At 38.2% G+C, this 24,464-nt stretch overlaps 1 protein-coding gene across 1 annotated transcript in view; it reads left to right on the top strand.

Annotated features, from left to right (window-relative positions):
• The first annotated feature begins 995 nt into the window (after positions 1 to 995).
• Positions 996 to 24,464, top strand: part of nfatc3a (nuclear factor of activated T cells 3a) — a 59,015-nt gene continuing 35,546 nt past the window's right edge. The window contains exons 1-2 of the mRNA XM_026172020.2: positions 996 to 1,593; positions 17,812 to 18,994. Coding sequence (XP_026027805.1) covers positions 1,503 to 1,593; positions 17,812 to 18,994 — 1,274 coding nt within the window. The 5' untranslated portion in view covers positions 996 to 1,502. The remainder of the gene's footprint in view (positions 1,594 to 17,811; positions 18,995 to 24,464) is intronic.

Raw genomic sequence — 24,464 nt, 5'->3', positions numbered from 1 at the left:
GCAGTGTCCAAATGAACAGTTAGAGCCATCGAAAAGGCTGGGAAATACCAGTGAGAAACACTTCTCTTGGCTCTGTAGATAAGGGGATAGAATAAAACAGCTTCCGGAAACAAACAAACAAACAAACAAAAAATCTGTGTTAGAGTTGCTATTCAGTCAGCACCATCTACAGGCAAAATCACAGCACAAGCAGCGATCAAGTTGTCTGCCTCTTTGTATAGCCCATTCACAAGCTTAAATTGGCTGATTAGAAATTAATGGGCTTCAGTACTGACAGGCTCGAGGGATCTAAAGGTAAAAAGTGCAGGATGTCATTATACTTACTTACCCATCCTGGCTTGGATTAGAACCACACAAAGAGGGAGGGCTGGGGGCAGGTGCAATTGATGTAATGTAATGGGTAGTGGTTGGAAGAGACTGAAGGACCAATTAAAAAGAGCAAAGTGGCTGCAAGACCCAGTTGTTACAAGGTCAGTAGGGACAGTACATTCCGCTTCAAATTTGTGCATGTTCGAAAATGTAAATATTTTTGAATTTTAGATAAATCTCTCCACTGTTATGTGCATATCATCAAGCATCAGCTTGTATATTTGGTTTTAGAAGGCAAAGAAAATAATGATGAACGACTCCCATGAAAATGAATATTGACAACAATTAAGCACACGCATTACAGATCATAAAACGAGTGGGCTGGAGCTTTAATTTACTCCAACTACCCATTTTTTTTTACATAGCACCTTTTAAAAGGCAGCACATGTATAAGTAGATCTCACCAAAAACAAAGAGCAAAGAGAACTGTTAAATTATGAATAAACGTGTAAACAAAATAGAAAAATAAATTAAAAATGGCAATATATTTTCGGTATTTCAAACAGGTTAGTAATTTCATAACTATTTATTGGGCTGCTATGGGCTTATAGCAGCCAAGGAGATGTGTGTATGTGTGTGCTTGCGTGCGCGTGCCCTGTGTTGTGTTGTGTCTGCTGACGTCACCGCTGGAACTGCCTTGTCACGCGGGGTTAGTAAAAGTTGGGATAGGACCTCCGTGGAGAGATACAAGAACAGATAGGAGGAGAGAGAGGGAAACAGAGAGAACGGTAGATGAACGGCGACTTTATTGTGACAGTTCATCGGTTCCACACCGAACATTAACCGCGGGGAAGCGCTTCTTTGCCGCTGACGAAAGGTCGGGAGACAGAGAGAAGTAGTGAGACGAGTAGAGACGGAGGGGGGCAGCCGACTTTCTCTGAAGTTGAAGCCAGAATTGCACTCGTTAACTGCCGGGGAGGAAGAGGAGACCAGCGACCTGCATTTTTTTTTTGGATTTGTCAGACGAAGGAGGGGGTGGGGGGGAAGAAAGCTCGCGAATTCAATGAACAAAAAGTTGAAGTTTGGCGTCCGCCGTGGCAGTCGGTAAATGTTGTGACACTTTAGGATATAGCGTAAATTGCTCCAGCGGTCGACGGTCGAGTGGCGGGGTAAAACCCGAGCTGTCAAACCCGATGACTACTGCAAACTGCCCCGGGAATGAGGAGCTGGACTTCAGACTGATATTCGGAGAGGAAGGGCAGCAACAACCGTTAGGCCCTGCAGGTCAGTGGGTTTCCACTGTTCCCAGTGGTATGTTTTATACTAGTAGTAAACTTAAGGCACTTGTCGTGTAACATAAGTTAGTCAGTATCTACTGCTACTTTCAGTTACCCCGCCGTCTTTCAGCTGCAGCCTCATACCATACAATCTGTAATGTTTTTTCTCTCTCAAATGGAGCTTTTCAAATATTACATGCCTTTTCTATACCAAGCTCGTACACACACCACCAGCTGTCATTAGCTTGTCATGCTAACATAGCAGGTTAGCAGGAGTGCTCTTATTGCCCTTGGTTGATTTAACAGCGAAAGTTTGAACTTGCAAATGTCTCCTACATTTTCTTTTTGCAACAGACAGTCTGTGAACTGTTAACCGCCTCTGAAATCTGGGGTGGCTGGGGGAGCCTTATGGCTTAGTTCCTATGTTTTAAGTGAAGTATAACTGAGAGAGTCATACACCTTGAATGTCACTAGGTACATATCCACAAAAGTAGCACATGGTAATGTTGTCAAAACTTTTATTAACTCATTGTTTACAGATAAAATGAGAAGGAAGTGCAAGCTTATCCAGAAAAATAACTGACTGCATCTTGCTTTGATGCAAACAATTATTATGAAATACTTTTTATTATTATTGTTGTTATTATTGTTATTTAGTCACATGCATTATCAGTAATTAAAAATTTCAAATACAAAGTGCAAAGACGTTATGTTGTCCACTTAGTGTGGTTCAAAGACCTAAAGTAATTATTTGAAACTTATACAGATTTGTAATTTACAAATAAATTATGAAGAAATTGTGAAAATAATTTCTTTAATATTTTAAAATTTATTTTCAGTTTCAGTTTGGGACAAACTTTAGTCAATACAAACACTACCTTTGCAGATAAATTTTTGCAGACAGGGCATACACAGAGATGAGGTGGCCCTCAGCTTTGTAACTTGACAAATTCCAGGAAGAACTTTGTTTGGACCGTTTATCACCTCATGGCATGGAGACTACTTATGTTTTCCTGTTTGGTACAAACGTGATTCCATACTGGGTCTCTGGGAGTAAAAATATTTTGAAACAAGCCCCTAGCTAATACATGCAAATTTAAATATGTGAAAGTCACATGTTTAACAGGTTGCAAGACGAAGCTTCGGGGAAATTTTCACACTCATGGTGTATCAATTAGTTTGCTGTTTGTGGTCATACATCACAGCTGTTGTTGTTGTCACAAATGTTGGATCTTTTTTTTTTTAAATTGATGCTTCATGGTGATAGTATTTAAGGACATTTTCTTAAAATCCTCTTTTTCCTCATGTGTTTTTTTTTTTTACATCCAGGGCAAGGTAAAAAAGAAAGTTAAAAACAATAGTCTTGTGATCTCAGGTGTGTCCAGTGCATTCTTTGGATTTGAATATAAACAAAAACCTCACTCTCTTTCTCTTACTGCTGCTTGCAAAGGTAATGCCTAACAAAAAGCACAAATCTTGGAGGACACCTTTTTTTTTTTTTTCCTTTCATCCAACTTTCTTGGACATAAATATCCCATAGAGAAGCGGTGAACTAAATAGCTCATGCAGTGGCCTTGTTCATTAGTAATAAATTACATATGATCATAATTGTATTGATTAGCAGTAGAAAATAATGAAAATAATTGTACATGGAATGAATTTGTTTCTGGTGGGACAGACATTTTTGATTAATTTAAACTTTTAGGTATATATTACTCATGGGTCAACTGAAAAGCTTATTATCTAGTAGTACAACTTGTATTATTGTATTATTATTGCCTTAAAAAAGAGGAAATAAACCTGACAAGCTACCTTTGATTTCTATCAGCAGAGAATTTTTTTGCTTTGAAGTAGTGCATAGTAGTTGATAACTATCTTGCAAAATTTGCTAAATATTAAGATATACAGGTCACAAGTAAAATGGGAATATACTAAATGTACTGAGACAATAAATTGCCTGATTATTGCATGTTTTCATTTTGTGCCCCTCTGTAGTTGTTTTCTGTAATCTAATGGAATTCAGAAGAGCAGATTTTTCCATTTGTATATTTGGTTGTTTTTGGTTGAGGCAGCAAAGTACCAGAAAAGATTTCAAGGATCCGCTGGCAGCGGGAAAATGGCAAGAGGGTGTCACACCACTAGCCAAGAGAGAATAATGTTTTTACCAATGCTGAACAGAAAGAACTCCCGATTTGTGGATTTTTAAATAATTACAATAGCTTGAGAAGAATAAAATATCAAATAAACTAAAAAGCAAAACACATACCAACAAATGTGGCATTTGCAGTTATCTGATATTGCTAAAAAGTGCTTTGGCACTTGTGTAGTGACACATGCTGATGTAGTTTTGAGTATGGATTACTTATATGGTTAATAAAAGGACATTTACATATAAAATGGAGGTTTAAAGGTAGAGCAAGTGATGTAATAAGGTTATGAGATGGCTATAAATCTGCTAATTTATGTTTTTTCAGGTTTTTCTGTTGTGCTTGCACATTTGAGTTCAGCCTGAAACTTGGGCAAAGTAGTGAGTCCATGAGGGTTTGGCTCGTGCAGTCTTAAATACATTTTTCCTTTGATTTGTGGGGAAAAATGGGGGGAGTTCGATTTGGAGATGGTGTGAGGGGAAAAACTGCATTTGGAATAAGCGTAGGAATAAAAGCACCACTGTGCAAGTGGTTTTAATCTGGTCTGGACTGTATGATTTGGCCAAAAATGGGGTTGGGAGGGGGGGGGGGGGGAGGGTGTAAGGAGGGGTGCTTGTCCAAATTAATAACTCGAGTGTATAACTGTATCACTCTGCCACAGTAACAGGGAGTTGCACACTTGCAAGCCAAAGCTCAAGTTGGGGCTTGTTTTTATAAAAACTCAAGGAACCATTGGTGCAAATATTATATTGTTACTCGTCACTTGTGATTCTACAGTTAATTCTTCAAATCTTTTATCTAAGCGTTTTAAATAGGAGTGGTAAAGGTTTCCATAATAAAAATAAAGCAATAGCATCATATTTTCTATATATGTTTTAGCAGCTGCATAATAGGCTGTGAACCAAAGATGTTCAGGTTTCTGACAAATCTGAGCATCGCAATTTTTATCTTATTCATACATGAAGCTGACCTGCAAATGTGTACGTAACTTTCAGCCTAACTTGTTTGCTTGCTTGTATGTATGTGAATATGATTAAAATTCGATGTAATCGTGTGGTAATGTTTACCACACCTCTCCATCTATCTTTTTTATTGTTCTGCTCCTTTTTGTCTGCTTGTTTAAGTGTCAGTCTCCTGCTCTCTCTGTTTTCTTGTTGCTCAGGAAACTGTCATTTCTTTGAGGTGAAATATTCCACTGTTCTATTCAAAGGCATTGGGCACACTTGCTGTAAGGGTTTTCCCCGATTACATGCGGCTAACGAAAAGAACAATTCCCTTCGTGAAGCAGCTTAACTAGAGATTGAGAGTCTTGCTTTGTAATAGAGGCTAAACAAGTATTTTATTTGTGAAGAAAACAAATACACAAATGCTTTCATTAAAAAAAAAAGATTATGAAAGGTATTGTCTGGGGACAAACGTATGGCAAGGGTTGGGTGCACATGGGCAAAAAATGCCTTTAGCTGCTGAGTCATCAGTTTGATGTTGGAGGGCTGGATATTTACTTCTCGCTTCCTCTCGATTTCCTATCTTCACTGTGCTTTACAATAAAGACAATAAACTACAAAACTATTTTAAAACAATTTCTTTGGTTTGGTATTTAACTAATAAACTATTCATTTAATTTTGCAGAATTAATAAAATGGTTCATACGGGCTAAATATCAGTGCTTAAATATTTGCTAAAAAATTAGTTAAAAGTGTTAATTAATAACAAATAATAAAATGGTAATGCAATAATTTAGTAATGCAAAAATATTTATATTTTAAAATGATATTATATTATTTTAAAATTAGGCAATCATTTTATCTTATATGTATAAGATATAAGATCTTGTGTATGTGGGTATATATATGAGAGACAGAGAGAGAGAGGTTTCTCATTTACTCCACCAAACATATGTCTTGGCATTGTGGCCAAATACATCAAACTTTGTCTCAGCTGACCATAAATCTTTCTCCAGAAAGCATGTTGCTTATGGGCAGCAAATTTCAGTTGACCTTGAGGGCATCAATTTTGGAGTAGGGACTTTTTTTTCTTGTTTGGTACCCTCTGAATCCATGGGGACTGCTGCTGTTCCTGCAGTTTCCAGCTCATGACAGTTCTCGAGGGTGACAGTTTGGGTCTTCTTCCAAACCTTGCCAAAGTGGTGGTGACACATCCGAATAACTTGAACTTGCGTACAGTTGTTTGAACTGATCTTGGAATCTGCAGTTGCTTGGAAATGCCTCCAAGAGAACTTCTCATCTTGTGTAAATCTACCAGTCTCCTTAGTTCTTATACTCTGTTCTTCGTACCTGTTAACCGAGTGAGTGTTTTTAAACAAATCCTTTTTATGCTGGCAAAAAAAAAAAAAAAAAAAAAATATATATATATATGTATGTATGTATATATATGTGTATATGTATGTATATATATATATATATATATATATATATATATATATATATATATATATATATATATATATATATATATATATATATATATATATATATCAGTTGAAACTACTCGATCATGATCACTAAAATAACTTAAAAGACATCACAGAACCTTTGGCACCACTTAAGAAAACATTTAAGTGATTTTATAATTGTATATCTATATTTAAGCTTGAGTGGGTTAGAGAAAGTCCAAAATAGATTCAAACTTTGTGCACCATGTGCAAACTTGTGTATCTTGTTTTTTGAACTCAGAATCATTGCTGTACAATGATTCGGTTAAACTATCATGGCGTTAACCTCATGATAATTGTATGCAAACTCCTGCCCACAACTGTAGTTCAAAGATGGATGTAACCATCAAGACGTCAACTACTGGTTTGTAAGATCCTTTTATGGAGCCTTCAGCTGCCCTTGAAAATGAGTACATCACACAATTATTATCTCACGTCTTTTGATTGTCAAGACTTTAATTAAATCGCCATAGTTAAGAAAATTAACTAATTAACTAACCAACGTGTTTCTCAAGCTTCTAAGTCAATACCAACATTGTTTCTCACTGTGCTATGCGACAGATTGGTGTGCTGTCCAGGGTGTACTGTGCCTCTTGATTAGCAGAAGGAAACTGATGTATAGATAGATGGATTTTCACTCTTTGATAAAAGCATTTGTTGGTCACAAATGGCTCAAATATAATTTGTACTGAGGATTTTTAACCACGTCTCAATTTCTTCTGCTTTAAGTGAGTCTTGAGCCTTTAAAAGAAGATGAATGTAGCAGAAAGATTGTTTTTCTCTTGTTTACTTAACTGTCAAGTTAGCTACCAGAAAAGTGCCTAACACAAAAAGAAAATCACACAGTGCCCAGTGTGATTTAGTATAAATCTTTGGCAAAATTTTAACAGCCATCTGTTTTTTGGCAGTAATAGAAATGCTCAGATGTATCAGAATTGCTCCACATTTGATTGACATAAGTCTCTTGGTAAATAAGATGACATTTTTTCAGCCTGTCAGTTATAGAACTTTTTCCTTTGTATCCTAAAACTAAATGCCATTGTGAAATAATTGAAAGTGGCCATATAAGAGATTTGCATTTGATGGTTTCACAGAATTACTTAAAACATACTTTATCGATAGTATCTAATAAAGTAAGCATGTCAGTAGTTAGATAATATTGTTGATATTTTTTCATGTATAAGAATAAAAACCACCCATCTTATAGTATGTTAAAGTATTCACTCAAATTTTTTAAAAAAGTACCGCTTACCCTTTTTGTGGTTAAGTGTGTCGTGTGAGGTGATTGAGAAAAATTGTATTGAGTATTGGGTTATGTAGGTCATGATTATGTGGTGGCCTCATTGGGTGTTAGAGGTGATCTGAGGCAGAGGGAAGAAGTGCCCTTTATGGGTGGCAGAGTAGTAGATCCACTGTGGAGGTGTCTGGCTGTCTGCCCAGACATGCCATGTGGGCTTCAGATGGCTGGATGAAATGAAAGGAGAGAGGGGCACACACTCTCTAGCTGCTGCTGATCACGAACAGCAGTTTTGTGACTCGTTTACTTTGCGTAAAGCTTTTCTTTGTTTCTTTTTTTTGTATTCCACATGTTCTGGCTGTTTTTCTGTGTGTTTTCTTATCTTACACATTAAAAGAAGTTTTTTTTTGTGGTTTGCTGGTAGTTGACATACCAGCACACAGAATAGTAGACCTGCCACCAGGACAACTAAAGCCTCTCGCTGCTTTCTCAGGATATGAAAGAGACCACCAGTGACATCAGAGAGACTGAACTAGGCTAATGAAATCTCCAGATACCAGCCTTCACCACAGCCACTTTGATTAGTCAGGTTTGTTCTGTTAATGGGCTGTGACATGTTTCGTACCTGTAAGATTGTGCGTGTCATGCTTAAATGTGACGATATGTCAAGTCATATCTTTATCCTAATGAAATGATCAGATTGGGAGCAGCTAGTGAAGACAGCTTTTTTGCCCTTATCTGTGTTGTTGTCATTGCTGAGCTTCTGTGAACCAAGAGCACGATCCTTTCAGTCCTTGTCGTGGGAAAGACTGAAAGACTGAAATTACATCGCTCTCATGGTGGACTATTTTGAGCTCCCAAAGAGAGTGGCAGAGGGCAGGCGGCAGGTTCTAGTGACTCGTCCATACTTAGAGCAAGAGAACCCCTCTTGTCCCTCCAGCCTTCAACTTTTTACTGCTCAAACACTTTGCGATCTTAAGGAGGAGAGAAGTGGAAGAATGCTGTGTGCCACAATGTCAGGTGAGTGTGTGCCGGCACTCCCAGACTCTGCCCAGGTGTGTTTTGAGTGTGTGTATTTGTCTAGACTAAAAGTCACTCAAACAGGTGTCATCACAATAAAAAGTGTCATGATATTTGTTAGAAATAATATTTAAGCTTCTCTGGATAACTGAAGGAGGCATTGCATTTTTTGGTTAACTTGGAGAAAAAGGTTTCATCTGAGCTTAAATGTTCATCAGCTAATTTTGCCAGTTAGTTTTTGTTTGCATTTTTTCACCTTTACTATGTTAATTTCTCTTTTGCCTGAGATTTTTTATTTAGGACATAATTTAATATTTGAATATTTAATTTCTATTTTAAGCTTTTTGGTCAAACAAAGTTGTTATTAGTCCTGAGGAAGTCAAGTATTTTGTTCAGTTAGTGACAGTTTTTAATCTCAAGGCAATAATATCTCTATGAAAATGGAGGTCAAACATCAGTCATATGTGAAGTCAACATGTAGAGTAAGATCACCACGTGGGTGACCCCCAACCCTACTGATTTAAGAGATTCCTAGCACCTTGTGTGATGAATGAGACGTTTATTTCCTGGGGCGAGGCATGAGCAACTATGTATGGCATCTGTCTTGTTTAAATTTAGTGTAACTGAAGCTACCGCTGGCTGCTCTGTATCAACATGTCAGAGACTGCATTACCCCAGAGAGAAAGCTGTCGTACTCCTGCATCTAGTTTCATTTATTTTCTGTCTTTCTCCTGTCCCCTTTTGTCATGAGGTGTGGCTTGCTGGATCAGGATTTGGGTGATTTAAATCCCACTTTAGCTTAGGCTGTCCCTCAAAGCCATATTTCTGTCAGTGTCTGGTAATGGAAGCTCTACTAATTCAGTTTCTCCTAAGTCCTTCTGTTCTGTTTTTAATGATCAGGTCTAGACCAGATGATCAAACTATTAACTTATCAGTCGTAGAACACTTCCCATAAATGAGAAAATGACTTGAAGCTAACCAAAAAAAGAAGACTTCTGGAGTAAGTTTTCAATAAGCAGCCAATGGGCTGAGTATACTTACTCTACTAGATGTAGATGTATGGAATGCAGACCATGTGCACATAATAACTTGTCGGGTTGTTATGTAAACTTCTGGTGCCTTAGGCCAAAAATCAATAATAAAATTTTTACTTAGCACAATTTGGCTCTTGCTATGTTAAAATAAATTGTGTATACACTGTCATATGAAGAATTATTATAGTACTGTTAAAAGGTGGTGGTACACACTGACACACAGTGTGGTGTAAATATTATATCTGGTGATTTTCATTTGACATGAAATGTCTTTTTTAGGTTGCATATGACTATAAACACAATTTTGTTGGTATTTAAAAAAGGTTTAACTTTGTAGAGCTTTGAAAAAAATGTGAAGGAAGGGTTTCTAGGTTTTGAGTTCTATCTGGATATATAACCACTTCTATTTGTATTTTTTGAAGGGGAAATTGCTGTCTTCCTGTTTGCTCCTTGATTGTTTCCTGCTAGTTTTTCTCCTTTTTTTGGGCCTGATTTCAAGCTGATGATAAAGAGTAACATGGATGTTAGAAGGGTCTCCCCAAAACAGAGCTGGTGGACCCTTTTTTTGAGGGTACACCACTCTTATCATGTCATTTCGTCTATCTGTGTGAGGAACTTAAGAGAATGTTTCTTTTGCTGCAGTAGTGTAATTTACTTATGTGTTAAGTTGGGTCAAGGCCTACAGATTTAGATACTTTTGAGATTAAGAATGTGTTTGGATATTCCAGAAACAAACCATGTACAAAATAAATAGCTGGCTTTGAAGAATTTAGTCCCTTGTACAAGTGTAGTGTACTAATGCCAACTCTTCCATCTCTATCTGCTCAGTATTTCTCCTCACACACTATGCCTCCTGTGCTTTCTCCTTTTCTCTGTCTCTCTTTCACTTACTTGCTCTGTTCGTTTCTCCCTCTTCCATGCTCTTTTTCTCTCATGCTCCCTCTCCCTAGTTGAGTTTTTCAGGCACATGCACAGTCAGCTCTGACAGATTGTTTAAATGTCACCCCTGCTAGCAGTAGCCTCTGATGTTATCTCCTCTGGGTTATTGCAGGCCATCATGCAGCTAGCTTTCCTGCTCCACTGAAAACCAATACGTGCCTGTATCATCAGCAAGCTTTTGTGATTACATGTATATAGACATAAAAAACTGGTTGTTTAGAGCAGTGAAATTAAAGGGGGGATAGGGGGAACTTTGACCATGCATTTTGACATAAAGGATGAACCTCTTTACTCAAAAACAGGTGATTACATGCAGAACTGGTCACTTAGGGCAAAACTACTATGCGTTTTGGGCAATATTGAGAACATTATTTGAAATTACTTGAATTTTACTTATTGACTACAGAAACATGCAAATATTACACTTTAAACTTACATTTTTAAAAATTTATTTTGCAGATCTTCACCTGAAAACGTAATTAAAATTTAAATAAAAAAACTGAGACACACGAGGCTGTCTGCAAGTACAGGATGCAAGACAGGAGATGAATGGCAATTAATCTAGCATAGCTCACCGCACTAACTGAAGTTAGCAATCCAAGACTAGCTGAAGTTCTGTGATGCTATGGTCAGGTCAAGGTGGTCATGTTTAGGCGCGTTTCTGACTTGGCGCCTAACTCTTACTCCCACACACTCTGTTGAGATGCACTGTTGGTTCCTCAGCCAAGCACTTTCATCAAAATGTGTGATCCTGTGGTTCCTGTCACACTGAGCAGGGTTAGTCTTGCAACAACACATCAGTAAGGTAAAGTGAACCTGTCTCACCATGGTTTAACCCCCGCTTGTATTCCCTGTTATTTGGTGAACAAATCAATGCTTTGTGAAAGCAAAACCCCCAACTGCATATTGAAGGGAGTGTGCTGTTTTAGAAAAAAAAAAGACAAAAATGTGGTACTGTGACTGTTTTGTTGATTTTTTTTTTTTTTTGTAATAATAGTTGTATATCATAATTATGATTTACACGTGCAACAGGCTAATTAGTTTTGTTGTTGGATGAAGACTTTTTTGTCATGTTTGGCTAGTTTAATTTTCTTTAGCACCGCATTGTTTAAGTTCTTCAGTTTTTAATTATAGCTTATAAATCAGTTTTATATATGAAATTTACATTAAGCATTTCATTATGAATTAATCTAATAGGTGCACTAAGTATTAACCATTAGTGAGAGCTTTTTGTAGTATTAAATAAATGTCCCTCAAACACAGTTAGCGATGTGTTTGAGGTGGATCTTGGTACTGTGGTGAGTATTTAGTTCAGGTGGTTACTTGGCACTCTCTGTTTATCCCATAATGTTATCTCAGCATGAGGTTGTTAATTAGGAGCTTAATTTAGCTGCCGGCATATGTTAACATTGGCTTAGCCTTCCATTGTTAAGCCTCTGCTGGCTGGTGAGTCTTCTGTGACAGCAAAGGAAGGCTTTTTGATGTAATCTTAACATAACATTACAGGATAAGACAGTAGCACGTCTCTGCTGATGCAACATTAAAGTGAGACTCCTTTCTGAATATTATGCTTTATACGTATATTTTACTTCATGACTCCAGATAGATCCAGCCTGCCTCATTGTTCATAATATCTTCATTTCTCTTTTGCTCCATCTCAATAAATAATATGTGTACACATACCCAGCAACCTACGCAAAGAGAGATGTCTAGTAGATTTGGCCCAAACACAGTCAAAAAAGTTTGGAGCCATAGGCATAGACCAGCCCTCACAATATGATTGTGCAAGTGCGTCACAGACGATGTGTTTAGAACTGCTGGCAACCAGCCAACTGCAGATTTCTTCAAAGACCCAATAGGAAATCCTTAAATTCACTTTTTATGAGCTCTTCTGGTAATTATAGTAAAAATGAGTTTGAACCCAGAAGTTAAAAATATAAGTAATGTGTTTAATCTACATTTTTCTTAAATATTTATAAAATAGTTGTTGCCAAATCATTGTAAATTGTTCACCTAAACTGAACAAGGTGTTTGATTTTTTACGACTGGTTACAGTCATTAAGTTGCTGACAGTTAGTTGCTGACTCCGTTTTTGGTATCACAGCAAATTAGGCCTAATAAATTCCTGACATTGAAGTATTAGATGTTGATTACATGGAGAAAAAGGACTGATATCAGATATATAATATGTATCTGTATTATAGATAGTTGATAGATGTCCAAAATGTTGAAAGGAAAAAAAAAGGAAACAGTTAAAACAATATTTCAGCTTTGTACATGTAGATGTTTTACTTTTTACTATACACCGTTAAGTTTGATCATTTCACTGATGTATATGGTGCAGTTCATGTTGGCACACTTGCTCTGGTCCATTGATCAGCAGCTCTTGAGGAGAACTGAAAGTGGATACTGGGCAAAACACAAAGACCTCTGTACAGGGGATGTAAGCAGAGCCTGTTCTAATCAACCTGCTTGCCCACCACAAAGGGAACCCTGGCTTAGATTACCCTCCTGCTCCAGCACCACATGCTTTTGGGTCTAGTTGGTAACCCAAGACAACAATATGTATTAGTGCACACGCACAAACACATGCAAAGATCGCTCAAATACCCATACAATAAGTGCAAAAAAGCACAGGAAGGCACAGAGGCACAACCACAGGCACACAGGAACGTACACACGTTCATACACCACCCACTCGTTTATACCCATAGACTTGCACATAAGCACAAAGAGAGGTCGAGAGAAAGATCTTGGGCGCACCAGCAGAGACTTGCAGCAATGAGTTTGTCATCTTCTTTGGGGGAGACAAATCCTTCCCTCTCTCTGTAGTAAACTAGACTTTCTGAGAATGTGGGCCTGTGTGTCACTGCTGGTCACAAGACCCTGACACACTTTGTGTGCAGTGAAAGCAGGAGGCGGGAGGGACAAAGTCTCTGCGGATTATCCCCCAAGTGAGAATCCCCATGCAGTGTGACGGTCAGCCAGAGGCCCGTTGAGCTTCCTGTCAAGGAGCGAATACCACTATTGCCAGTGGATCAGGCTGCTCTCTGTGGTTACTGTAAAAACACAGTGGCCTTGGTGGTGTGTCAAAAACATCCACCATTCCATGCTTCACTGAAAGATCTCACAGTGAGGTGGAGCTATTATTAGCTTAGGTACAGCAAAGCCTCTTAGAGATCTTTATTTAACCAGATTGGCTGTCTAATGTATGGACACTTGAGGAGTTTGTGACGCACAGGGCTTTCAGGAACAAGGCAGAGGCTTTGCAACCAGTACCATTGATAAAACAACAATGCTACTACTGTCCTGCTCCTCTCTTCTCCTCTGGTCTCCTCTCCTGCCCTCTCCTGCCCCACCCTGTCCTACTCCCCTTAAATGACTGGGGTTTGGCTCTGACAAGGGGGTTCCCCACCGCACACCAGTTTCCTTGCACTGGAAGGTTTTAGGTAGCAGGCTAATCTTAACTCAAAGCAAGGAAAGGGCTGTGAGCCAGGTAACGTTGTCGCCCCCGATCTGACCCTCATCTGCTACCTATTTTTTTCCACAGTCTATTGAGGTGAATAAAAATACACAGAAGTGTAACAGTTGATAAACTTTCTTACCTAATTTTTACCTGCAATATAATAATAAATAAGCTACTATAAAACACAGAGAAGAACTAATATGATAATCACCATTAAAAGATATAAATTTAAACTTTGAACAACTGTGGTGTAACAGTTCTATAACTGAAGTTGACGAATTGTTACACCACTGATACGGTAGGACTACCTGGCAGAGGGATTTCTCATTTGTCATCTGAGGAGACTGAGCCATGGACTTTTCTAGAGACAAGTTGCTCTCATTACTTTCACCAGGCCAACTCAGGCATCTAATGAAAAATCCAAGACTCCCTCACAGTGTTTTTTAAGTGTCTTGAATATAAACAAGATCCAAACAAAGTAATTATGTTTGGATGAACATAATTGCATTATTAATAATTATGATTTCTTTATTACATAATTAAATTATGTTGAAGGAGCATTAAAGTACATTTCTGCCTACTTTGGTTTATCTAGAAGTCTTTTTATTTAAAAGTCACCTTATCTTTATCAGATAACTTCCATTGTCTTTATAGTAATAAACCAGCTTAGCCTCCAAGTTTAACAAAAAAACAAACAAACAAAAAACTCTGCACGTAATTTATAGTTGTAGTAATTTGGGCACAGTAAAAGGTTAAGTTGGTATAATGTCAGACTTGTGGGCACATTTTGTGGCAAAGTTCACACAGTTTCTCATAATTTGTGTGAGTAGCACAAAGACAGCAGCTGATTACCATTCAGCCTCTGGAAATGGCTGACCCTATTTTTAAAATTAGTTCATTAGCTTGTGTTATTTGCAAAACCCAGACAAGAAAACTAGAGGATTCATATTAGCAGTCAGTTTATAACTTCTGTGACTGTTATGTAGCAATTTAGCAATTGCTAGTATAACCAAGCCCTTTAGCATTTAGCATAGCCTTACCGACTGCAAAAACTAATTTCCTGATTTGTGGCGATAGCTTATGTTCTTGTTATGGCAGGAGAATACTACTACATTATTTGAGTGCAATGTTACATTTTCCTTTCCTGGCCTGTATGGTGTTAAGCAACAGCACCTCCTCAGAGAAGCAAGAGGAAAGTATGTTTTTTTACTATTCTCTTCTTTCCATTTGGTACCTTCTTTCCTGTCCTTCTCTTTTAAATTTTTTTGTTTATTACGACAGTTAACTCAAATGATACTCTACTCTAAACATGACTGAGTGCTACATTGCACTGATATTTATAAATCTACTCCTACCTTCTCCTATTTCTCTGTAATTTTACAATTGTACAGTGCAAATATTTGAGAATAAAAAACACTCTTGCAAGATTGTCCTGGACAATATATGCAGCAGTTCAATAAGAAGTAGTAACATACATTAATAATGCACCCATAATTCCACAAAAGTACCACATACACAAAGACCATGCAAGTCTTCCAAGCTAAGGTAAAAGCATCAGAATAAATGTAAATATTTTAATATGCAAGTGTTAGTTGAGATTGGAAGAAACAAATATACTTTTGTATTTACACTAATCATCATGACTGTGCATAGTTGAACATTTTTGCAGCCCAGACAGAAGAACAAACTGCAATCACCAAAGTTACATGTTTATAAGTTTCTGTAGTCTGTCATTTCCCAGTTGAGGTTCAGAATCAGAGGATACACTTATTCAAATTAGAACAGTCTTCTTCTTCTTCTTCTTCTTCTTCTTCTTCTTCTGTTGTCCTTCTCTTGCTCTCTGTCAGTCAGATGTTGTCGTCAGAGGATACACTGCTGGGTCTTGTGACAAGCAGGCAGGGCCAGTGAGAAGCTGAGCAGCTATAAATAACAGGCTTGCTGCTGCCGCCACTTTTGTTGCTGTTGGACACAGATGGCAGGCAAAATCCTGGATACATACTCTCTTTCCAAAATTATTTTGCTTTTTATGAACTTATTCAAAACTGGCCTTGACATCTGATTTGACAAACCTGTCATTCCGCTGTTATCAGTCCATCACTTAGAGAGGAAATATTTATGAGAAGCCCCAATTTCAGATCGTTCTATCTGTGTTTGACAATTTAACAAAGATTTAAGTTTTGTTATAGCCTTGATTCCTGTTTCAAATTTAAGAAAGCTGTATTTTTAGATGGGTAGGTACGTTCAGGGAATATGGGGAAGTGTTTTGCAATGATTTCACAACCTTATCCTGTACAGGCTACAGTGTGGTTTTAGCTAAGCTTACTCATTGATGTCATATTTGAATGTTTTGCAGTTCTTTAAGTGATGTAAATCTTTTTTTTTTTTTATGTTTTTACTTTTACACTAGAGTAGACCTTATATTCATCATAGAATGAAGGCTTTACAGAAAGTCTGATGTTACATGATGTCTACATTGTTTTAATTTGCTAATCTCCATTGAATATGTACTTTTTGTAAAACTTTTTTTTTGTGTGGTAAAATATAGTATATAAATACAAGTTTAAGTTTTGAACTTGCCTTTTCTGTCTTTGACCATGGCAAATAAGTTTCATAGTTGACTTGTAGAAGTTAGTTCAAGCAAGTAATCGACAGGTAATAAGAAGCCCTTAAAATATGTATTTTTACAAGTACAAATGAAGCAAGCCAGCAGCACCCGCAAAAGCAGTAAGGATTTTGAATGTGTCGCCACATGAAGTGTTGCGACTGTTCATGTAAAGTTAGATGGAAGGGCCATGTCTTTCAACCACGCTTGAGGTTGGTAGATGATGCATATGTGTTTGGAGGTTAGATTTCAAATTCTTGTGGTCATCTTCTCAAAATGACCCAGGACTTTGGCTTTCCTGCCTGTCAAACTAAATTAGGATCTAATAACAAGAAGGACCAGCAATTTAAACATTAAGACTGAGTGTCATCGTTTTTAGTATGGTCTTTTTTGTCTTGCATCCAGCCATCAATTCAAAACCTTGTTTGACTAAGACTTGTCATTGAGTAATTTTTGGTTGACTGTTAGAAGACACAAGTGTCATAAGCAGAAACTTTGCAAATGAGGCCAGTGAAGGTTTTTATATGTGACAGTATCTCTGCAAATGCAACACATGTGAAACACTAAGAGGGATTTGGGGGATACTCCAAAGGCAGCAGTAGAGCATAGCAATGGAAGTTTATCAATAAACTCCAACGAAATAGTGCCAATGCACACAATTGGCTCTCATCTATTTGTTTGTGTGTGGTTGTGTTTGTGTGTGTGTGTGCATATGCTGGCTGTGCCGGATGACCTTTGGTATAAATAGCCTGCCGGCACTAGTTGTGATGACAGCCGACAGCACGCACCGTTGTGTGAACTTGTTTCCTGAGTAGTGCTGTTCATCGGTTATCCCTCTTGGAATGATGCCTGTATGACTGTCTGCTACCCAGCAACACCCTGGCATCTAATTTCCTGAAACTGGACTCAAGCACAAGCTCGGGAGACAACCACAAAAATTAACACATAACCTCATTTTTTAAATTTGACTGACCATAAAAGAGGTTTGTGTGTATTCCTTGTGTAATGAATAGTTATTTGAAAACAAGAGTGGAACAAGCTAAATACACTTACTAGTACTAGGAGAACTGTATGGTCAGACAGTGGACACATTGCGTCTCTTTTTATTCCTTTTAAATGTAACAGACCAGGAAGCCTATAGCAGATATTCAAACCTCAAAAATTCTCACAGTGTCTTGGTTCCTTTAATTTTGACATTTTAGTTTTAGTGCTATAGCCTGAGATTGGTCAGTTTGGTCGACCTAGTTAAGTCGTACTCAGGAACGTGTAGGGGAAAACCCAATAGACACATTGCTATATCCTAATCTTCTCTTCCTTTCTTCTCATAGATCTGGAGCCTGATGACAACACATCATTTTATATCTTGAATGTGGGCCAGCCCCAGTCTGTGGTCACTAACCACCAGTCTATGAGCTTGCCTCGCCATGGCATGCCATCTCACTCCCCGATCATCAACACTTCACGCCTTCAGACACAAAAACCAGGATCTGAGCCCCCAAGCTATGATACACAAGACTCTAAGTATGGTACCTCCCCCATGCTGCCTTCTGCTCCTGTGGAGGCACCAAAGGCCTTTGAGTGCCCAAGTATCCAGATCACATCTATCTCCCCAAGCTGCCCGCAGGAGATGGATACTAACCAGGAGGATCTAAGGGCCAATGGCCCTGATGGGGACTACCATAGTGACAGGCCCTTGTCCAGGGACCACCTGTATTTGCCACTGGATCACTCCTACCGGGATTCTTCTCTCAGCCCTAGTCCATGCAGCAGCCTCTCATCTAGGAGCTGGTTCTCTGATGCCTCCTCTTGTGAATCATTTTCACATGTCTATGATGATGTTGACTCAGAGCTGAATGAAGCAGCAGCCCGCTTTAACCTGGGCTCCCCTCTCACTTCCCCAGGCTGTCCCTCTCCTCAAACTGGTGGAGGTGGAGTTATGGAGGAGCTGCCCCACTGGCAGCACCACCAGCCCACATTTGTGCACCAGTCCCACTCCATCAGCTTGTCTCCTAGACAGTCGCCCTGCCACTCGCCGCGCACCAGTGTCACTGATGAGAACTGGCTCAGCCCACGTCCACCTTCCAGGCCTTCCTCACGTCCCACCTCACCCTGTGGGAAGAGGCGTCACTCTAGCGCTGATATTTGCTATCCTGGCTCTTTATCTCCCCATCACTCACCCACACCCACGCCGGGACCTTCACCTAGGGGCAGCGTGACAGAGGACACTTGGGTTGGCAGTCCTTCTGTAGGCATGTCACCATTTCAGTGCTGCCCATCAGAGGCAGACATCCCTTCCAAGACCAGAAAGACCTCACAGGACAGAACAACTATGCAGACCGGGAAAGGGGAACTGGGACTAGATGACCAGGGAAATATGTCTCCTAATCTAGACTCCCCTTCAGACGAGGCCTTGCACAGCTTGAAGAAGGATGGGCCTGCTGAACAGTTCCTCTCGGTGCCCTCGCACTTCTCATGGAATAAACCCAAGCCTGGTCATACACCTATATTCAGGTAAATATGTTAATGTTAAAAGAGTGAAAGCAGGAAGAAGTGAAGGATTGTCGCATAACAATTTATATTCAAATGTATTCAAATGCTGTGGAAGAGTCAGTGGGAGATAAACTGTCTGGGGAAAAAAAATCAGTTGAGAGCAAGGGGTAATTCTCCATATTGTTAAAAGAAGTTTATTTTATAATATCCTTATGTTTTACTTACTATTTGTTTAAAAGAAAAGACACTTTCCAGACATGGGACACCAGGGTTTTTCCTGGCAGAACACTAACTTTTGGGTAGTGTCTATACATGTAAGGAATACTGCTGCCATGGACTGGATAATAATGACACTTAAGAAACTGTATTACCTTTCTTAACATTTTTTGACATTTTATGAACAAGAGTGATTTTTTTAAACATTTAGACTTGGCCTAATTCTGACAGAGCCACTCTACACATTCTCAGTATTTTCTGTGTCCAAAGGAGTTGTTGGACTTATGGGAACAAGCAATTTCATCCTCAGTGTATTGTAGAAATACTTTTGAACATTTAAGACTTTGTGTTATTATTGCTATTAGCAGAGTCTCTTTGCCCCTCTCTCTGTGGTGTAGGATTTGTAATAGCAAATATTAGTTATAAATCAAGACCACAGCAAACTAAAATAGGATATGCTTAAATAAAATACATTCTCTAGCAAGAACAGAAACTGACAGATATACGTGAGAGGCATGTGTATGCCTTTCTTGCATTTCTGTCGATGCAATTGAATGCAGTATGGACTGTTTTGGTGTTAAAAGTCATATAAAAATGTGATCTGCTAAGATTTCTTTTGTGGCTTTTACAAAAGATTTGACCAAGGTACTCAATTGTACATATGTCATTAGTATTAGAATAAGAGATTATTTGTGGATGACATCCAGAATTGCCATGTGATGTGGCGATAGCAGTCCCTTCATCACCATTTTGTGAATTATTAATTTGATCACCACTTTGTAAAACAGCACGTTGTCAGTCTCAAAAACACTTAGTAGGCCAAGGTTAGTCCACAGACCTGAGCGGTGAATGTTTTTATGAGTGTTGTGAGCTGTCATAAAATTTCAAAACCTTTTTTGATCTAGGTGAGAACTGTAAACTCTACAGTGCAGCAAATTTGAATCATGGTGCATGGTATATGAATAATAGGATGGCACTCTGTAGATCAGTATGGGCCATAATGAGGGAACTTTGAGTTATATATTAGCACTGTGTGCGTGTAAGGAAACGCAGCATGTATTCAAAAACCTACCAACATACACAGAAATATGAGGCGAAGTGTCCTGTCTGTTCTCCAATGTGTGTAGCAGATGAAGACATGGCCTTGTTTATGTATACTGGCCCCTAGCACTGTAAATCAGCACAGGGCACATATGGCATGAGGGGTACACACAAATACACACACAGAGACATCCATAGACATAACACAAATGCTTGCTCACTTAGCCATAACACTATCCAGACAATAATAGGGTCAGATTTATGATGAGTCACAATTAGATTTTTGCACTTTGACCTTCTAAAGGTCTTTTCAGACATGGGATTTGTGACATTAAAGGCTACATCAATCTGTGAAAGGGACAAATTAATGCAGACACAGGTAAGTAAATGTTCTCCATGGCGCCACTGAGACATTGCCACAATGTTGATGAAATTAGCCACGGTAATTAGGTACGCAGTGAAATTTTACAACATATGAGTTAACATGTCAGATTCTTATTAACGGGTGGGGATATAGTTTGGTAATTGATATGCTAGTTATTTAAGTAGTGATGAAAATGTTTCCATACAGATTTTTGTAAACTTTGGTAAACAGATCAGACAGTTACTAAACAAAAGTCTGAAGTAAAGTAAACAGAGCGATTTGCTTTTAGATCCTGATTGGCACATGCTTGGGATAATTTATTATATGTAATTATTGGCTATCTCTGTGTTACGTGTATAAATGCACATACAACTCTTACTTGGGAGAAAATCTAGAAAAAAAGACTTTTAAAAATGCCTTGAAGCAAAAAATTAACTTTAGTTCCTGTTGATTTTTTGTCAAAATTTACATTTTGTTCTGTTAGTTAATTGTCCTGTCACAGGCTCTGTCTTTATCAAGGATCAAGGTTTTAAATGTCACTAAAATGTGCTGCACTTTGTGCCGTGTATAATCTCGCAAATACACACAGTATCAGATTAGTTCGTAGAGTTTGGCTAACCTTAGCAGTCTTAGCAGCAGTACCCTTGATTTCATTCACGCTAGTGTATACAAACTGGTGCAGAATATCACTTCGGTTTATATTCGGTTTACTTTCCCACTCGCTTGTTTACAACTTGAATTTGCAGGAGGATAGACTGAGACATAGCCGTCTGTCAGAATTGCAGCCCCGGGTAATAGCCAGTAGCACTTTAATATCTTTGTACCACTTTGTACTACAGTTGTAAGTTAATAAAATAAGAATGTACATTTAACCAACTGGGATTTCTGGCACCGAGTAGCGAGGGCAGCAGCAGTTGTCAACAAATGGCTGGTTGCTAGTCACACATGTCATTAGCCTTCATGATTGAAGACTTTATGGTAAATTTAAAAGTTAAAAGAAAGATTTCAATTAGAACTGGGCAATAAAAATGAAAACTCATTAGCAATATAAAACATTGTCAGTATAAAGTCCATCCATGGAGGTAGTGGTATAGAGGTAGTTTTGTTTTGTTTTTGTTTGTTGTTTTTATTTCTTTGGACGTGAAAAAAGCATTTTCCCAGTTCTTTTGTGTTCTGCCTTAACACTTGAAGTTTTTGCCTAATCAAAGTTAAGATTTTAGTTTGGTTATATATATAGTCAGAAGTAAAAACTCTAATCAGAAACAGAGATTTGATTGTTTAAATGAATTAACTTCAAGCATTTTTTTTTAACCATGCCTTTCTTATTTAAGCTAGTAGATGCTGGCAGATAGATATTGGCATACACAGAAACTTCAGATGAAACTTCTCACTGTTTGTGTTTTGCAATACTCATGTTAAGTTGCTTGCATACATAAACATCTCGGTCAGTAGCAGTGTTTTGAACAGATGTCCCACATGGAATGAAAAATTAGCGGGGAGTTGACACTTGCTCTTACAAAGAATTTTGTCATGCTCTACTTCCTGAGCTGTCTGCAGTGACAAATTGATGTCATTTGTAACGTAAGCTTTATTTTAAGCAAAAGGTCCATTTTACTTAGTGATAAATGTTTTGTGTGCAGCTCCTCCCAGTAAACAGCAACAGCACTAGCTTAGATTAGATTTTTTTTTTTAACAAAAAGTGAAAGTAACAAAGGACAAATATGAAAAAGAGTAATGGAACTCTCACATAATTTATTTATTTATTTTTTTAAATTAAGGGATCAGCGGAAATGGCATTATTGTTTGAAGATCATGCATTTTATACTTGCTGCTAAATAGTGGACAAGCCCATTAAGATGTGCTGAATTAAAGTAAGAACTTGCAAATAAAATGTTATTAGACCTTGCAATTTTTGCAGCTTGTGTGGATGGCAAGAATACCTCATTATATGGAAAGGATGAAAGTGGGACCATGGAGGCTATAGTGAAGACTAGGTTGTGGGAATGTTATTGGGTGAGGAGCACCTACACTATGGCTTAGACATTTGAGAAAGGTTATGCTATGTCAGAACAGAGGCCACTGCCCTGCCTCGTCACAAGCTCATATTTCCTCTGTCCTCTTCTGCTCCTGTCACCATAGCAGCCATGCAAACCCACACTACGTCGGTGGTTATGTCATGGCTACTAGGAGGAAAACATAAGGGTTGGGATGCGTCTGTTACATTGTGTGGGAGCTTCGATATTGTTCCATGCTCTCAGTCAAATTCTAGTTTGAAAAGTTAAATTACTGAGATTGGCAAACTGATGATTTTGGAATTTACATAGTGCTACAATTTATTTGTTTATTTTTTTAAATTTATAATGGCACCAAGACAAAATAACCTATAGAAAGACAGGGAGGAAGGAGAAAGAAAAATAAGTAAACAAAATCAAGCATTGCTGAAAGTGTCAGAGTATTTCCATGTGCAACATTGCACCATACATATGATTGGCACATCTTTGTGTAAGAAGTTACATTTTAAAGTGGTAGGAGAACCTGTATAGTATAGCTAGTTGGTGTGAAATCAAAAGCTTCGGTTAGCTGGAAAAAAACATTTATATAATATCCGAGACTTGCCTTTTCATTCTAAAAATAAGTATTCCTTGTGGTTTTATGTTGTTTGGTAGTTTAAGAAGTGAAACGGCTCCACTGAAAGCCTGACTCACATGTCCTTAATTCAGTTTGATCAGACTGCTCGTAAGAGGCCTCTCAAAATGGAAAAGTGAGTCGGCTATACTGGCTAAAACTTTACAAACTTTCCTCTGAAATTATTTGGGCTGTCAAAATTCTGTCATACCGTTTAGAGTAAATTTTGATGCTCGAAGGCTGCACCTTCTAAAATAGGGCACTGCACAAAGAGCTTACAGTGGTCAGTACTCGGGCACAGATCATATATAAAACTTACACCTATAATTGTCTAAAGTACTGAGACAATAATGGATTCAGTCCTTTAATGCACAGCTGCATGTATTCACATGCATCCGAATACGTGTGTTGTACTAGTGAAAGAAAAAATAACATGACACACGAACAGTTCAAGGTGTGGCAATGGATTGAAGTGTGGCTTGCACCAATTCAAGACAAAAATGATCGGGTTTTTTGTCCATATGTCAAAATGTGTTTGGGAACGTGGCTCTCTACTCTCAAGTCGTTATTTTTATTTAATGTTCTTAAAAATATTGAAATAAATAATAATCAAAAACAATACGTGCAGTAATAGACAAATAAAATAAAATTAATGAATAGGCCATGGCTTTGTTGATATTAATGGCTCATAGTGTTTACAAAATGTTTTGGGGATAAACTGCTGTAATGCACTCAAGTGGAGAGACCTAGTTTCTCTGTGGAGAAGGCCATTGAGTGTTTTGTTTTCGAGTGCAGCTGTTCAAATATGATTGTGGCCTACACAGATAACAAAAAGAGGCCCCGAGGAAAAGCACACACAATGCTAGCCCATGCAGTTTGCAGCACATAAAATATATACTTCTACAGTATGCACACAGACCCACACACAGATTAATATGCACCGTCTGACACACACTCTTGTCCTACCACCTATTCACTGACCCACACAGTAAACGAGTAAAGACTCAGACAAAAAAAGTCCCTCTTAGGAAATGATTCACCGTTTAAGGCTTAACTTGACCTATAACAAGTGTTACGTTTAAGAACAGGATTCATACATGTGGGTATTCCAGTGATTCACTGTCTGATGGGGCTAAGCACACTGCATTTTATACCCCCATTTTGTACCTGTTGCACCATTTCAGCCCATGAAAGGGGATTACCACTTTTTCAGCCTTTGAATGTTTAAAGGCATCTTTAAGACAG

This window comes from Astatotilapia calliptera, chromosome 1, assembly GCF_964374335.1.
Source record: "Astatotilapia calliptera chromosome 1, fAstCal68.1, whole genome shotgun sequence".
In the NCBI taxonomy this organism is placed as follows: Eukaryota; Metazoa; Chordata; class Actinopteri; order Cichliformes; family Cichlidae; genus Astatotilapia; species Astatotilapia calliptera.
The sequence above is the reverse complement of the archived record's forward strand: the minus strand, read 5'-3'. Positions and strand labels throughout refer to the sequence as shown.